This window comes from Peromyscus maniculatus, chromosome 17 (assembly GCF_049852395.1).
Source record: "Peromyscus maniculatus bairdii isolate BWxNUB_F1_BW_parent chromosome 17, HU_Pman_BW_mat_3.1, whole genome shotgun sequence".
Taxonomy (NCBI): domain Eukaryota; kingdom Metazoa; phylum Chordata; class Mammalia; order Rodentia; family Cricetidae; genus Peromyscus; species Peromyscus maniculatus.
This window is the reverse complement of record NC_134868.1, coordinates 36,170,844-36,188,565: the sequence shown is the minus strand read 5'-3', so window position 1 is coordinate 36,188,565 and position 17,722 is coordinate 36,170,844. Positions and strand designations below refer to the sequence as shown.

At 39.7% G+C, this 17,722-nt stretch overlaps 1 protein-coding gene across 3 annotated transcripts in view; it reads right to left on the bottom strand.

The window, feature by feature from the left end:
- The window catches only part of Dlc1 (DLC1 Rho GTPase activating protein), a 382,113-nt gene that overhangs the window by 176,482 nt on the left and 187,909 nt on the right, over positions 1 to 17,722 (bottom strand). The window contains exon 6 of one of the 3 annotated variants that reach the window (XM_042262901.2): positions 10,101 to 15,489. The exons of the other annotated variants lie outside the window; for them this stretch is intronic. Within the exon in view, the coding sequence (XP_042118835.2) occupies positions 15,314 to 15,489 (176 nt within the window). The 3' untranslated portion in view covers positions 10,101 to 15,313. Of the gene's footprint in view, positions 1 to 10,100; positions 15,490 to 17,722 lie in introns of those variants that run through there. 3 annotated transcript variants of the gene reach the window in all.

Here is a 17,722-nt window from a genome sequence, read left to right as displayed (position 1 = left end):
GGTACCCTGAATCAGACAGGAGAAGAAGAGGGGAATAAGCTTGAACTTATTGGCATGAGAAAGAACTTTCTGAACAGGACTCTGATAATGGAGGCATCAAAACCAATAAACGGGACTTCATGAAGCTAAAAAGTTACTGCATAATACAGCAAAGAAAACTATCACTTGAGCAAAGTAGCAGCTTACAGAATGAGAAAGTCTTCACTGATTATACATCTGACTAAGGGTTGTATCTAGAATATATAAAGAACCAAAGAAACAGCATCATCAAAATGAATAACCCAATTAAAAATGGAATATAGAGCTGAACAGAGAATTCACAAAAGATGAAACACAAATGGCTGAGAAACACAAAAATATTTAACATTCTTAGCTATCAGGATTATACACTATAAAAGTACTTTGAGGTTTCATCTTTCCCCAGTTAGAATGGCCAAGACAAATTAAACATCTCCTGCTGGCAAAGGATGGAGTGAAGGGCTACAGGGCAGGAAACACACATTCCTTGATGGTGGGAGTGCAAAATGACACAGCTGGTATGGAAATAAGTGTGAAGGTTTCTCAGGAAGCTAGAAAATGGATCTACCTCAAGATACTGCTATACCATTCTTGGGTGTATATCAAAAGGACTGTAGCCTATTGCAGAGGTTCTTGCTCATCCATGTTCATTGATGCTCTATTCATAATTGAGGCAGAAATTGAAAGTGGCCTGTATGTCCATCAACAGAGAAATGGGTAATTCACACATGGACTATTACTCAGCTATTAAGAAATTGAAATTGGCAGGTAGGTGGATGGAATTAGAGGTGTTATTCCAAGGGAGGTAACTCAGACCCAGAAAGACAAAGATTACATGTTTGCCCTTATACAGCGATGTTAGCTTCTAAGTTTTAGACATGTGTGTTTAAATTAGAAGAGCCACAGAGGATAGGTAGATGGTAGAGGACCAGAGGGGAGGAAGGGGCCTTCTAAAGGAGGAGATATAAAATAGAGTGTTGTCAATAGATAAAGGAGAAACTAGAAGAGTCATTAATTGGGTAAGAAGGAGGGGAGGGGAGGAAGAGAAGAGAATGTGGGAAGGGACAAGTGACCCTCAGGCACTTTGAAAAGTCAGGGAAACTACTACTGTAGATGTTTCCCAAAATATAGACATGTATAAAAGGAATGTTTAAAGAGAGATAATACCCCAACTAGACATCATATGCTACCAAATAAAACTCCCAGGATCAGAAATGAGTTACATATATTTGAGTTGTTGCCCAAAGGGACCGCATAGCTTACTCCCCCAAACATTATAGGCTATTGCCAAGGCTTACTCTCCACAACATTTTGTTTGTTTCAAGACAAGGTTTCTCAGTGTAGCCTTGGCTGTCCTGTAACTTGCTCCATAGACCACTTTGGCCTCGACCTCACAGAGATCCACCTGTCTCTGCCTCTCTGAGTGCTGTGACTAAAGGTGTGCACCACCCCCCGCCAAGCCTACTCTCCACAACATTATTGTAAGGCTATATTGCTGAAGATAACATGTACTTATGTTATCAAACATGGAGACATGGAGATGGTTTCCAAGTAGAAAATTCACCGCTACTGACTATTTATTGTTCATAGCGTTGGAAGGGAAGTCTGTGCTTGCTACCAGAGGGGAAAATTTAACCATCAGTATTGCCCATCTATGAACCTTGTGACCTATAACAGCAACCTGGGTATGAGATACACTGGTGTAATAGTGGCACAAACATTAAGGGATTTTTATTGGATTTAAGACCCACTCTTTGAGATGGAGCCAATGCCTGACACTGTTAAAGTGGCCAAGAACATGAGACTAGATAGGTCATGGGCCTAGGGGAAAATCCATTTATATTATTCCGTTAAGTGAACCTAGCAATACAATGCTCATGGTACACTGCTGTTCTCACCAGTGCGTCTCTTAACCTCCATCAGAGAAGCTTATACTTGAAGTGGATGGTAACCAACACAGAGCTCCACCACTGGACAATGTGCTGAGAGTAAGAGATTTTGGAGCACTCTGTCATTCATGCGATGTCTTTATCAAACTCCTCCCCAGCAGGGATCTCTGAAGAAGAGGAGGTAGAGATCTTGTAAGAGGCAGAGGTGGTGGATGATTCTAAGGAAACAGTGTCTTCTAGACATGCACATATGAACTCACAGAGGCTGGGAAAGCGTGCATTAGACCTGCAAAAATTCAAATCAGACAAAATCCTGGCATGGAGAGAGTAAATGGATACAAAGTCTGGCTTCTAACCAAGAAGCTATTTCCAACTGATACCTGCTGAGAAGGGGAAAATCAGTTTTCTTGAATAGTGCTCTGCCCAGGAGTACTTGGCCAACACAAAACAAACTGCATGTTTTTATGTGTACTTTTTATTTCGTCATAAAAAAATTACTGTGTTTAAAATCTTATTGATGTTCTGTTTTGTTTTAATTTTGTTTTTTTTCCCTTTGAGGAAGAGAAAAACATGAAGTTGGGTGGGTATAGAGGTGGGGAAGACATTGGAAGAGTTGGGGAGAAAAAGAATATTGTCAAAACATAATGTGTAATTTTTTTAAATAATAAAAAATGGAAAAATAAATATACAACAAATCACCTAAAGTCTATGTGCTTGTGTGGTTTGGTATGTATGCAGCCTCCTCATAGGTTGAACATGACAGGTCTGTCTGGATCTTTTCTTGAGGAGCTGCAGGATGTATCCATGATACAACCACACCCCTGCACCATCCAGGGCCTTGCAGGGAGACTGAGAAAGACTAAGATATCAACTTAGCCTTCAATGATGTGGTGTCATATTGACTAGATCTAACTTCCAAGTAGTGTGGTTGGTTTCATGAGAGAAGCATGTTCAAAATGTGTGGAAATGCATTGACAAAGTTAGCCTAGATTCTTAGCTCCTCCCAAATTCTCAGTCTAGAATGCAACAAGATTAGGGGCATGCAATCATTCCCAGCATAAACGCCTTCAGCTGGTAGTTGAGTCATGCAAAGTGACTGTCATGTTGGAAGCTTTTCTTCTTCTCTTAAAAAAATTTCACATATGCTTTTATTAGACAAAAATTAACATCATATAACAAAATAAGTAATTTTTCAAATTACACAGATGAATAAAGCAAAACGATAAAATGAAAAAGTTAATATGCAACTCAGATAAACATTAATTAAAAAAACAATAAAATTTACAATATTGTTTCCTAAAAAATGAAAAAGATTTGTGTAGTGGGTAGCTGTTCTAGCCTTGACCTGGAAGTACTACCCCTAGTGAGGCTTCTGGTAACTGCCACTCATACCTATGACCTGCCCCTGGGGCAGGTCTGAGACCGGAGCCCTTAAGACTCGGGATCTGGATGTGCTGGTTCTCTTGGTTCCTTGTGATCCTGGATGCTGGATGGTAGACTGAGCAGAGTTCTCCAGAGAACCCCACTGAACTGCACCTCAACTCTCCTGGATCCTGTAACCAACCCTTTACTGGCTGTAAGTTACTGAAAAAATAAACCTCCTTTTAGCTACGTGGAGTTGCCTTAATAAATCCCCCAATAGATTTGGTTCTATATTATCTAAACAATTAGATGAGTTAATTCATAAAAGGAAATAATTTATAAAAGAACCAATTATAATTCATGCACTGCTATATTATACCTCTTTAAGTTTACTGAATTCAAACATTGAGATTTTTAAAAGAAGAACTGGATTCTTTGATCGAATTTACTTGCAGTCATTGGAAACCAAACTGTGTTTCCATTCAGACAGCAGAGGCAGCCATAGTGAATGACTGAGGAGGACCCTGAAGCATCCCTCTAATCATTAGCAACTGTTAGTATAGCCATCCTTTGGTACCTGCGCAGAAGTGGCTCCAGCACCCCGAGATAAAAATGGCAGCAAATGCTCAGGTCTCTTTAGACAGTGGCACAGTGTTTGTATATACCCTAGAATGGTCTATAAGCATACGTTAACTCCTCTCAGTTATCTGTGGTATTGAGCACAATGTAAGTGCCCCATCAATAGTGGATATAACATATGGGTTAAGGGATACCGTCAACCTTCCTAATGCTCTGACCTCTTCATACAGTTCCTCACGTGGTGGTGTCCCTTAAGCATAAAATTATTTTCATTTCTACTTCATAACAGTAATTTTGGTACTATGTTTTCTGATGGTCTTAGGCAGTCCCTGTGAAAGGGTTGTTCAGGCATAGGGGTTGTGACCCACAGATTGAGGAACACTGGCTTTGGGGATGGCAGCATCCTAACTTTGTTACATACAGATGGAGTGTTTTATTTTTCACTGAGTATTTCTAATCCTCAGTTGGTTGGATATTTGGATGTGAAACTCAGAGGGGTGACTATTGATGGTTTATATGATAACCGAGTGGTGAGTTTTATGAGAAGGTATTAGTCAATTGTTTAGAGAGTATTTTTATTTTTTAACAGTAAAGACAGAATCTGTCTCAATTTGAAAATCTGCCTGAAAGCTACTGATGGGGTAGATGTTTTGGGAACGGCAGGAACTGGATGGAGCAAGTCAACTACCTGCAGTGGTGAGTTGTATCCTTACTGATAGTTGGTTGGCCTTATTTGGTAGGAAGCTGTTCTGTAGCTAAGCAGAGAAGAAAAGAGGAGCAATGGAGGTAATAACATTTACTCCTCCAGGTTTATGTAGCAACCCATGACTCACTGTAGCACCCAGAGTTGGGGTTTACTGTCCCCTCTTTAGGACACGAGGAAACAGCAGTTCCAAGATAAGAAATCTGAGGATAGTCCAGCAGTATGTGGGACTCATACTCAATGCTGTTTGCCTCCAAAGCTTACCAGCCTTCCCACCAGCTTGATTGTCCTTAAATTAATAGTGACAATAATCCACTAATTATCTAGGCTTAGACAAATATAATAATCTCAGCCAAATAAAATAACCAGTTAGATCTGGAGTAGGGAAATAACCAGACTGGCTGTGGAGCTTTAGGTCATCTTAGCTATGAAAATGGAAGGGCAATAATTCAAGATAACCAGGCCCAGTTCAGTGCTCACTATAGGAAACACTGGGTCTCATCTTGAAGTGAGAAGAACTCCAGTCCAACTCCTTTGTAGCACAGCTCTCTAGGATAGCACTCTGAACTCAACATAGTTGTTCATCTCAGTAGTATCAGAAAAGAACGCAGTCCTTTCTCAGCATAAATTCTATGGAGTGATCCATAGACTTACTCTAAGAGAGTCGGAAATATTTTTTTTTGTCTAAACAAAAAAAAAATGAAAGGTTTTAATTTTAACATAATAAGACTGTACACAATATGAACAATTATCAAGCAAAGATTACATTCACAATGTAATGAATTCCAGTTCATTTGTATCTGGCAAATTAAAGGAAAATATTCCATTATTTATCCTATCTTAATGAATCTAAAGTTTTATACCTAATTTACACTCTATCATAACTAAGGAAAACTTACAACTACAACTATCTAGACTTCAACTCTATCTAAGACTCCAGAAGGACAATATTTGAGTAAAAGTCGGAAATACTTTATACATTTATTTATTTATTTATGTGAGTGAGTGTGTGTGTGTGTGTGTGTGTGTGTGTTTGTGTGTGTGTGTGTGTGTGTGTGTGTGTGTATGTTGATACATGCAACTGCGACATGGTATTCTTGTCTAGATCAGAAGGTAACTTAATGTAGGAGTTGAGTCTCTCCTTCTACTAAATGAGACCTTGGGATGGAACTCTGACTGTCAGGCTTGGTGGTAAACACCTTTACCCACCGAGCTATTTCATGAGCCTCCTGTCTAAGAAGTTTTTGTGAAATTAGCTGTAACTTTTATTAACAGCTTGAGGAGTGAGGGTGTATATTAATGGCCTTACCCCCTCCCTTGGTCTTCTCTCTGTGTCTCTCAGTTTCTGTCTGTCCCCTACCCTCATTGCTATGTTGATTCCGTTGACCTCACATTCCTCATCCTCCTGTCCCAGCTTTTATTCTCCACTGCTGGATATATAGATATACCATCACAGCCTGCCAGATAAACATTGTTTTTTTTTAAAGCCAGATAAATGTTTTTAATCAAGATGGGCTTTACCTGCCAATTTTATTATAGCCAAGTGTAGAGCTGGAATCTTGTATCCTTATTCCTGAAACCTTGTCCAGCTGATATTTTGTTGTGAGGCTGTTTCAACCGTATGGCTACATCTCAGCCACATATCATGGATATGATATTAAAACCATTTTAATTTAGAGCTGATTTAAACTTATTATTATTATCATCATTAATACGTCTACTCTTGTAGTCCATTAGAAACGTTTTGCATCTGTATTAGCTGATTTTCTAATCTCTGCAGCTTTATTCTGGATAAGAAGTAACTTAAGGGTGAAGGCTTATTCTGGCTCACACTTCAAAGGAATGGTGGCAGGCCTGGCTGTGGGAGGGACTTGGTCCTTGGCAACCACAAGGAAGGGGAGAAGTGAATGGCAGTGCATACTAGTGTGTTTTTCTTTTCTCTCTTTTATCATTTGGGCCCCCAGTCTATGGAATGGTGCCACCCATATTTAGGGCAGTTCTTTGTTCTCTGTCAATCCTCTCAAGAAATGTCCCCACAAACACAAACCAACTTATAGCCTGGGTGTTTCTTAACCAAGTCGACATTCCATATTAACCCGAGGCAGGACAGATAAACTGTCATTTAGAAACTAGAGTTTAGATAGTAATTCCTCAAGTAAATTCTGCCAAGTTTGAAACAACCCCAGTTTTTATGTTCCTGAGAGGTGAGTGAGGGCAGTTTGTGAAAACCAGCTCTGCCTTAGCTGGGCGCATGGGAAAGGGAGATGCAGTGTTCCACACAAGATCCCGCTGGAATTGTGTGAGAAATGATTTCACAGTTTTGCAGTTCTTTATTTTTCGTGATAAAAGCAAATGTCAGCCATAGTCAGAGCCACTCTCTGGTTAGGCAAAGCTGGGAAAACTCTTCCTGATCCCTGGGGAGCAGAGATTCTTATCTGTATTTAAACCTAGAGAGTTTGATTTAAGTAGGTCCCTAATTGTTTCCCTTTCAGACAATTATCTTGCCTTACTAGTGTATTAAAGATCTTATCCAATTCTGTGTAATTTATTAATTTGGTCTTGGAAGCAAACACATTTTACTATTTTATGGTGTGTCTAGGTCCCATTTCCTGTGGTTTAGTGTCAGGGACACCTTCTTTTCCAAAGCTGTGTAGCATAAATGCACTTTGGTCTTATGATGCAACTTGCTTTCATGAATCAATTGTAACATTCAAGACTGCCCAAAGTGCTAGTATATGCTTTCTAAATAATATGAATAACGATAGGAAATGGGAATTTTTTTTAAAAAGACTAATTGGTAGGCGCTTACTAAGACACCATTTGGTTAACCCTTATTAGTGATCTGGTTTTCACAACTGGACAACCAGCTCAGTGAATGGCAATGCCTAATCCAGCATAAGTGTGCCTAAAGGACTGTGACTTCACAGAGATGTTCTCCCTTGTGTAGTTATCTGAAAGGCCAGGGCAAATGGAATTTGTAGAAAGAAGGAAGCATATTTTAGTTTAAGGAATGTCTACAGCATGTTTACTTCAAAAACTCACATCTGACATGTAGAGTGTATGGTAATGATGCCTGTTTTCACTAGTAATGTCATGACGTACATACACATTTGCTTTGATTAGTGGCAATTTTATGTCTTGATCTGTTTCTGCATTTGGAGCTGTGGGGATTATATTCTGGTTGAGAATCTCTTTGGTAATAAACTTCATTAAAGTTTCTTAACCCCGGAGGAAAAGGAAGAAGTGATGTCCCCAGACTTTTTTCTATGTCATGATCTCATTTTTGTCCTGATTTTGTCCTAATTTCTACAAAAAGCAAGCAAAGATACCACCACACAATCAGAAATAAATCATACACTTACAATCTATACTGTTTTAGGAAGACCTGAGTATGTAAGAATAAAATAAATTTTAGGTACACTTAAAATTGCAGAGGGAATAAGTCTTTCTCTTATTCTTCATTTTTAATTTTTTTTGTTCTTCTTATTCATTTTTATTTCCCCATCCTTTATTCTTTACAGCATCCAAATCTAGTATTTTATTAAGTAAAGGAGTTCAGCATCTCAATGTAGTTATGCCATTTCCCTGCTCATTGTGACTACTTAACCTGCCTTTAAATTGTGTATATCCCAATTCATACATACTAGTTATCTTATGCATCTTGCTATTGAAATTGGGATTAAACATTATCAATATTTTGTGGATTTTGAACACTAGGACTTCCTTCTGAGAAATAAAAAGTTCATGTCTTCTGTTTTACTTTCACATAAAATATACTTATTGCAATAAATGTCCGTGAATAACTGCTAGATGCTATTACTCTATGGATTATAAGAATTATCACCTCAAATGACATGACTAAACCACTAATAAAATCAAAATAAAGTTGGATGATTTTACACACTCAATCATGTTCATTTAGGGATAATATAAAATTCAGACCAACTAGGAATTTATGTACCTCTTGATGTTAATGAAACATTGATTATAGCTTTTCAGCCATATTATTAGTACATATCACACATTGAGAGAAGAGCCGGAACATTATTACCACACAAGGCTATAGTGTTTTCTAAAAAGTTGCCTGCAATTTGACTTGGCTGTGCATGAAGGAGTCCTACTGATATACAAATACATGTAATATTCATTCCCCCTAAAAACCTAAAAAAAATATAAGGTAGATTAATACAGAAATTAAACAAAGTACATATGGACTGTTATCTGTGAGAGAAAGCTAAAATAATAAAAATAAAAATAAAAAGTAAGTTGAGACCCTACTATTGTCTCAAGCTCAATTGTTTACTGGTATCAAGTTTTAGGCCACCAAAAAGGAAGCCCAAACATGGCCTGACAGTCTTGAGGCAAAGGTGAGAGATGAGCTAGCATTCGCAGAAGGGGGTACCAAAGATGAAGTGACAGAGAGACTGAGCTCTGTGTCTCTGCAGAGAGACTTCTCCTGCTTTTGTCAAAGTAGCAATCTGGTTTAGGCATGAGAAGGACCTTTCTAAGGCCAGTAAAGATAAACCAGGATTCAGTAGGCAGATCCCTTCCTGAAGCTCCCATCAGCCACTGTGAAGAGAACTCATGAGATACATGAGCCTTTGTGAGGATCTCTAGACTAGTCACGCCAACAATGAGGCTCAATTAGTCCTAGACTAAAGGATTCTCTAGATCTCACAAGAGAATAATGGAAATAATAAAGATACAAGCAGAACTCATTAAAATTGAAAGCAGAAAAACAAGTAGAATTATCAAAATTTAGTTTTTTGGAGAGGTCAATAAAAGTGATTAATTTCTAGTTGGCTTAGCTAGAAATAAAGAGTAGGTACAGCATGATCACAAGAGAATTGTATAACTGTTTAGAAAAAGAACCAAATCCTGACCCTCACCTCACACCTGAAATCAGTGGTTCTCAACCTGTGGGTTGAGATCCCTTTGGGGGTCAAGTGACCCTTTCACAGCAGTCACCTAAAATTAATCACATGATACATGTGGCAGAAAGCACAGATATTTTCATTATGATTCATAAGACTAGAAAGCTTAAAATTATGAAGTAGTAACAAAATAATTTTATGGTTGGAGGTCACCAAAATGTGAGGAACTGTATTACAGGGCCAGAGCATTAGGAAGGTTGAGAACCACTGCCTTAAATAAACATGAAGGTTAAATAAACCACCGGCTACACATCTAAATGCAGCAGTATATCCATAAGACTTGGAGAGGTCCTCCAAGTATGTTTCAACACATGAGCAAAGAGACTGAAATTTACTTCACAAAAGAAGGGTCATGCATGGCAATAAGTGCATAAAAGAGTTTTCAGCTACACTGACCACCAGGAAAAAGCAAAACAGAGCTGCTTGTAGACAGACTGCCATTGAACTGCAAAAGATGGACCATACTGAGAACTAATTTGTAAATACTTCAGAAGTCTTAATGTATTATACATAAATAATATATATATTATTTAATATTATTATATAATATATTATATATATAGTTAAATATATTCTAGTTAACTAATCACAGTCCCCAATATTCCAGTATTATTCTAGAGGAATGAAATATATAGACACTATACACACACACACACACACACACACACACACACACACACACACACACACTATAACACCTCTTCTCATTTGTAGACAGTTATGCAAAAGTCATGATTATAGGAAAGAGACTTACACAGTGATTTCAGAAGGCTGGGGTGGGAGTGTGGATGGGGTGTCATTAATCACATGATGTATGAGTCATAAAGGTGCCAAAGTTGGGGTACCGTAACCATACTCCATTTACATGCATGAGACATATGTTTTGTGGGGTGATTAAAAAGTAGCAAAACAATAAACTAGGGAAACACTTGCAATGCAAAAAAAAAACCAAAAACCCAAAGGAGTGTTATTATATCTAGTAAAGTACTTTTACAAATAAAAAAGAAGCTTAACTGAAAATGGATGAGTTTTATAAATAAGCACTTGATGGAATATCTGGAAATGATAGAATTGAGAATATAATCTTAGTATTCAAACATCACTATCTTTTACAGTTCTCTAAGAGATGCCAGTCATCAGAACTGCATAACTGAAAGCCAGATAGATGTACATCTTCACAGGGAGATGAATAGGAGGTGGTTTTTCTCACACCAAGGAGGAAGTGACATGACACAGGTATGTACATAGTCCATAGTGATGTGATAACTGGATCACACTGTATTATAATAAGACACTATTATTATTATTACTTATATTAATAATAATATAGAAAAACTTGAACTTTATCTTGACAGATTCATTTCATATTGAATACTGATTACTATCAATGTGTGCAGTAAAATAGAATACAAACATTTCAACTTAATAAAAGTAGGCTATTATTATATTGGGATATGTTACTTGTGTGAAATACGTATTACGTTTCAAAGCACATGGTAAAACATTAAAAAATATACTTATTTAAGTGAACAGGCATTTGCTACCTTTAGCAACAAAAGAACATATATATTTCAGAGATACTTCTCAATAAAGATAACCTAAAAGCTATTTTAAGTATTTTAAATAATGTAATCTTAAATATTTTAAATAAATGTTACATTTTAAATAAAAAAAAGCACAGGAAAAAAGAGAAGCTCCTACTGTTCTGATGCCATACCCAGAGGAAAGGAGAAGAAATCAGAGGAAGGAAGAAAGAAAAGGCCCTCAGAAGAAGGAGGGAGGCTTCAAGAGAGGATCAGCTAAGTTAGAACTGCGCAGGGAACAATGGCCCCACACGTCATGGCTAAGAGCATCCACAGTGCAGGTTGAACATGCAATGGCCAGAAGGACCTTGCAGATGGTGAAGGGCAGTAGAGACTTCTCACAAGTACCCCTTCTGGAAAAAGTCATTTTGGGAGGGGGTGGAATCCTCTTGTTAATAGATGGAAAAAAAAACAAAACAACAACAACAGAAAAATCCATGGTAGCCATTAAAGAAATTGGACGCCCACATGACTTTCCTGTCTCTTGAACTAGGCCTTAGGAAGCCTTTGCCCTGCCCTCCCAGCTCCTTGGCTTACTTGGGCGTCCTGCTCTGGGAGTCTCTTCAGTGTGTGGCCAGTGGCTGGTTTGAGATGAACAACTGAGAGGAATCATTCCAAAATGCTTAGGTTGCTCAACACTTTTTGTGTCTCCTTGATTCTAATGGTAAGCCACTTCAGCTTATACTTCCATAGTGTTCTTCTTGAATTTTATTTTTTACATTACTCTGTTTTCACCGTTGTTCTGGCTAGTTTCATGTCAACTTGATGCAAGCTATCATCATGAGAGGAGGGAACCTTGGCTGAGAAAAGGCCTCCATAAGACCTGACTGTAGGTTGGCCTGTAGGGCATTTTCTTAATTAGTGATTGATGGGGGAGGATTCAGACTATTGTGGGTGGTGCTACCCCTGGGCTGGGTTCCTGGGTTCTATAAAAAAGCAGTCTGAACAAGCCAGGAGGGACAAGCTGTGAGCAGGTCTCCTCCATGGCCTCTGCAGCAGCTACTGCTCTGTCTTAATTCCTGTCCTGACGTCCTTCGGTGATGAACAGCAATGTGGAGGCATAAGTCAAACAAACCCTTTCCTCCCCAACTTGCTTTTGGTCATTGTATCTCATCATAGAACTAGTAACCCTAACTAATAAAATTATACTTTATGATGGTCTGGGTGAAAAAAAAATTGGTCATGATTAAAAGTTTGGGAAACCTCATTTTGAAATATACCTATAAGGTGTTATGAGATGGTGATTGAGGATGAACATATTTTTGTTCACTTCTGAACCAGCCTCTGTGCTACAGTTGGGTTGGTGACGATCCCTCAAAGGCAGATGTCTTAAAAGATTGGTTCTCAGGGTGGGGGGGTGGGGGCACAGCTGGGAGGTGGTAGAGCCTCAAGGGCTGGACCCCGTGGGAAGTCTTTGGGTCATTACAGTCACCCTTGAAAGGGATTGTGAGATCCTCTCCTTATTCCTTTTGTGTTTCCTGGGTCACAGCGGCAACAGTTCCCCCCAACCCCAACTTCCGCACTCCCACCAGAGTGTAATGTACCACCACGAGGCCAAACAGTGGCTGCTCCTGTACTGCACGGGCCAGTAGTGCAAGCCAAAATTTGTAGGTCAATTATTTTAGTGTTTTGGTAGAAAGCGCACCGACTAGCACCCCGTGGCTCACAGGAACGCCATTGGCTCCTTTTTTTTTTCTTTTTTTTATTATTTACATGGCAGTGCCGCACTGGTAAGCACCATCACTATTTCAAGCAGAAAAAGGAAAACACCCTGTCAGGGAAACGGAAGTGCTTTTGCCTTTGGAATTTCATGCAGAATAAGTGAGTGAGTGGTTCCCATCTGGCCCGAAGACGATGGTGTCAATGATGCAAGAACCCTGCAAGCTAAAATATTAAAAGAAAAAGACAAAGGATCGCTGTGGCAGGAAGTGAAATGGAAACCTTGCCATGTAAGTGTGAAGTGTCGTTACTTAAATCTTCGCATCTAGCTATGCTGTAGAAAATGGTTGGCATTTCATACAAGGGTCGCAGGCTTTGAAATCAGTGGGAAAATTTAACTTCTTTAGACGCGCATATTTTTCTTTATTTCTCTAAATTCCTGCTATCTTTTCTTTATCTTAATGATGTCATTTGCTATCAAAGAAATGGTTGAGCTATAATAACATAGAAGCTAATTTTAACAAAACCTGTCAGGCAAAACAAAAAACATAACTTGAAAATATTCAACTCTGTCCAGTCAAGTCCTTTTTAAAAAAGTGATAGTGATCATTATCAAATGATTTCTGGTATGGTAGCACGTCATTTAAAATAAACTGTTCCTGCCTTTTAATTTTTTTCTTTTTTGCTGTTGAATAGAAGTTTAGAATAGGGATATCTAGATCTTGCAGCTGGGGTAATTCCACTGATTATAAGATTTAGTGTTCTTACTAAAAGTTATAATGACTCTCCAAGGCCTGTGGAAGCTGGGAATCATCCTGTTTCTCTCTTGCTCTCTTTATTTTTCTCTCCCAACACAAGTTTGGGCTCCAGCTGGCAAGCCGCACAATTGCATCATCAAGCCTCATGCATTCCCACAGTCCTGACATTGCCAACATTCTCTTTGCCTAGAAATGCCTCAGAGCCTCCTTTCCAGTGTCAAGGCGCCCATCTGCCTTTGCACTCCAGCCTCGTTGGACAACTCCAGCTCAGGTGACCTCTCCCTCAGCTCAAGTGTCCAGAGTAGCTTGAGAATTTTACAGCGTGGGGCTCACCACTTATCTTGTTCAGCAGGCTGTCTGCACACTCAAAGGACGTGCTCTCAAGATCTAGAGAGAGGAAATCCTGAGACAACCAAACAGGCAGGGCAGGAAGGCAGCACATACCAACATCACTTGCTCCCAGGGTTTCCCTTTATCAGGGCTTTCAAGTGCAGGGAAGAGGAAGTGGGAGCCAGAGAGAACAGAGGGCCAATGTTTGGCTGCACTTAGATCAATGTGGAGTAGGGACCGGTCGTTCCACTGAGGGGAAGCTAACTGTGTGTGGCCTCCCTACAGGACACAAAGCATGTCTGTTTTTAGGGTATGTTTTCTTGGTGTCACTGGGTGCTTTCTATGATGACAAAATTGTGAAGAAGATGATGCTCCTGCGGCATTTTCCCACCCCTGTCTGAACACTTTCGGTCCTGTTTGTTAACTTTCTCTTTCTCTCGGAGGCATTCAGTTCTTTCCATATCTTGCTGGCTGGCATTGCCACTGGTTTCGCCCCCCACCCCCACCCCCTCCATCTTCCAGACCCCAGGATTACTTTCTCTTGTATTGGTGCTTGGTAATACCCTCTGGGCTGTTTCAAGATGTGAGTAGTTTGTCTCCGAAAGAAGAGAGGGTGTATGTGCAGGGCTGTAGGAAAATTTACATGGGCAACAGGGACCTGGTTCCCATATATATTGACTTATTGGATGTTAGTGGTGGAGCTGTGTGGCATCCAGCCCCTCCTCTTCTTCCTGCCATCTAGTATATGGAATTACTACCAATATTTTAAAAGGCTGTCGACTTTCATGGACTGAATAATGAGCAGGTTCTCCAAAGATAAATAGTGCAACTATGTGATCCATGGGCCATCCTTTATCATTCTCTCTGTTCAATAAACTTGTACATATGTAACTTATTTCTTTCCCTTTGACTGCACACTCTTCCTGCGTAGTGTGCTACGTACTTTTATGAGTGCAATATGGGTTTTAATAGACATAGTTTTGCTTGCGTGTAGCAAGATAGAATCTTTTACTAGCTAGCCAGTATCATGATAATTTGTCTTAACCCTCAGAAGGACTTTGATACATAATAATGTTTTTGAAGCAAAAATTGAGATTAAGTGTCTGTGGAGGAAAATGGGGGACATGGTTCTGACAGCAGCCAAGGAGTCTCACCCTTCAGTATTGATAAGACTCCTCTGGAGAGTGCATTGACATTTGTGACTTTTGAACCCAAGAAATCTTCAATCAATATGTCTAGAAGCTTCCAGAAATATATTTTTGAGTTTTAAAGCAAATGTTTTCCAGTATTAGGACAAATCCTTTAACAAACATTTCACTGAAGAACATTCATTTTTTTAATCTATGAAAGATACCACTTTCCTTTCACTCAAATAATTATTGAGTGGTATCTATGAGAAGAGGGTCTTTGATTAATGAAACGCTCTGTCAGATTGGCCTGTGGACCTGTCTGTGGTGCACTTTTTTAATAGCTATTTGATGGAGGAGGGTCTAGTCCACTATGAGAGGGTCCATCTCTGGGTAAGGAGTCCCAGGTTGTCTAAGAAAGGTAGCTGAAGGAGCCGGAGGAAGCAAGCCAGTAAGCAGTCTTCCTTCTCCTCTCTCTGCTTCTGTTCTTGCCTCCAGGTTCCTGCCTTGAGTTCTTGTCCTGACTTCTTAGATGATAGACCAGAGGCTGCAATGTGAAATAAACCCTTTCTTACTCAAGTTGGTTTTGGCCAGTGTTTTTACCACAGCAAGGAAAAGCAAATTAACACAATAATAGAGAGAAAAAATCCTACTAATGATAATAACGGATATAGAGGGATAAACATTATCTGAGGTATTTATTTACAGTTTTTAAGGGTCATAAAAGGTACTGATTTCGAAGCGGGGGTGGGGGTGAGGGTGGGGGAGATCCTGAGAGGTTTCAGAGGATAAGCAAATACAGAAAATTTGAGGTGGTAAACAGTCAATTTTCTGAAACATGAAGGCCAGACACTGAGGTGGAGAGTGTGGGGTGTGGAGACCTGAGGATCCTGAATGAGAGTCTGAGGAGGTAGCTGAAAGTGGGGGAACCTGGATGGGTAGCTGGGGCTAGGGCCTGTGCAAATACATCTTCAATGAGATAAGAAAGATCTCCAAGGGAAAGAATAAAGTCAAAGAGGAAACAACAACCCAAAGGCCAAGGCCTCATAACTTGCTTAAGAATTAGGAATAACATCCATTTCCTTAATTACATAGGATGACAGTAAGTACTATGAAACCAACATGTAACCTTGCATGCTTTGTGACATTTAATATTACATGAAATAAGTGAAATCAAACCCTTGAAATGGAAGATTAAAATGAATATTAAACCAATTAAAATGAATGCCAAAGCAGTGTGTCTAAGGGATTTCTAAAACATTATCCCATAGTGTTAGTCAGATATTTGTTCTTATTGACTTTCACATCCTCTCTGCAGGACTGGACACTGAAAGAAATATAAGAAAGTTAAATTCAGGTGCATTATAAAAAAACACTATGAGGAAGTCTCATGCATGCCTATTCCTTGAAAACAACAAAACAAAACCTGAAACCCCCGGGGGTTAAATAGTTTCACTAAAGAAAACAAAAGCGAAGTAAGCTGAAGTCATGGGAAATGGTGTAGAAGGAACAGGAGTCTGCAACCCCACCACAGATGGAGCAAAGCATTTCCAGATGTGCAGCTCTGACTATGGATCAGTGCCACCAGCATGGGCTTACTCAGGTTCTATCAGGGGCGAATACAAGAAGGGTTTCTTGTCCACTTCTGTCTGTAATCGAACTAAACCTACTTTGCTGAAATTTTATATGTCATTTCCTGCAGGGCGATGTCTGTGATTCTGTGATCTGAATCAAGTCTCGGAGAGCTGGAGTCTGCTCTAGACCGGAATGCTTTCGTTAAGGACTGGTAGTATGCGGTATGCACGTGGTTGTCTGTACATCTCCATTTGCAAGGGCATTGTAAATGTCTCCATCTCACCCTCTTCTAGTCTACATCACAGAAAGGCTGTGTGCAGGTGCGGGTGAGGATGGGGATGTGTTTACTTTTTTTGTTGTGGTGGTAAATGAGCAACTTTCTGAAATGTGTAAAGGCTAGACACTGAGGTGGAGAGTGTGGGGTGTGGAGACCTGAGCATCCTGAATGAGAGTCTGAGGAGGTAGCTGAAAGTGGGGGAACCTGGATGGGTAGCTGGGGCTAGGGCCTGTGCAAATACATCTTCAGTGAGATAAGAAAGATCTCCAAGAGAAAGAATAAAGTCAAAGAGGAAACAACAACCCAAAGGCCAAGGCCACATAACTTACTTAAGACTTCTGGGAGAACGGCTTCTGATTAGCTGCAGAATAAGTGCCGTCTTAGAATCAGGTTCACAAAGTCACACTGAGATGATCCCCTTCTCCCCACCCAGTTTTATGAGATAGGATTTCATATAGTCACGGCTTGCCTTGTATTCACTATGTAGTCAAGGATGACCTTGAACTTCTCCTTGTCTTGCCTTCATCTTGAGTGTTGCTGGGCTAACAGGCATGTGACACTCAAACATTCCTCGTGTTTGATTCCCAGAGCTTTATATGTTCTAGACAAGTCCCCTACCAACAGACCTGTAACCCCCAGCCTCAGTGACCTCTACTGTCTAAAGGGCCTACAATTTGGGCTATAATATAAAACAATGGAAGTTTTATTGCAAAATAAGAAAAATCTTATGTCTGCTGGGACACCAGGGCACTTGCCATTCACAACAAAGGAAAGCTCTCTTCTTTACCATTTCAACTGGAAGGGAGCCCTGGGAAGCCTTAGAAACAGTAACAAAAAGAAAATCCCAACAGGGTTGGGAAGACTGAACAATTGGGAACATGCTTGCCAGGCAGACGTGAAGACCAGACTCTGGTTGCCCAGCACTAAC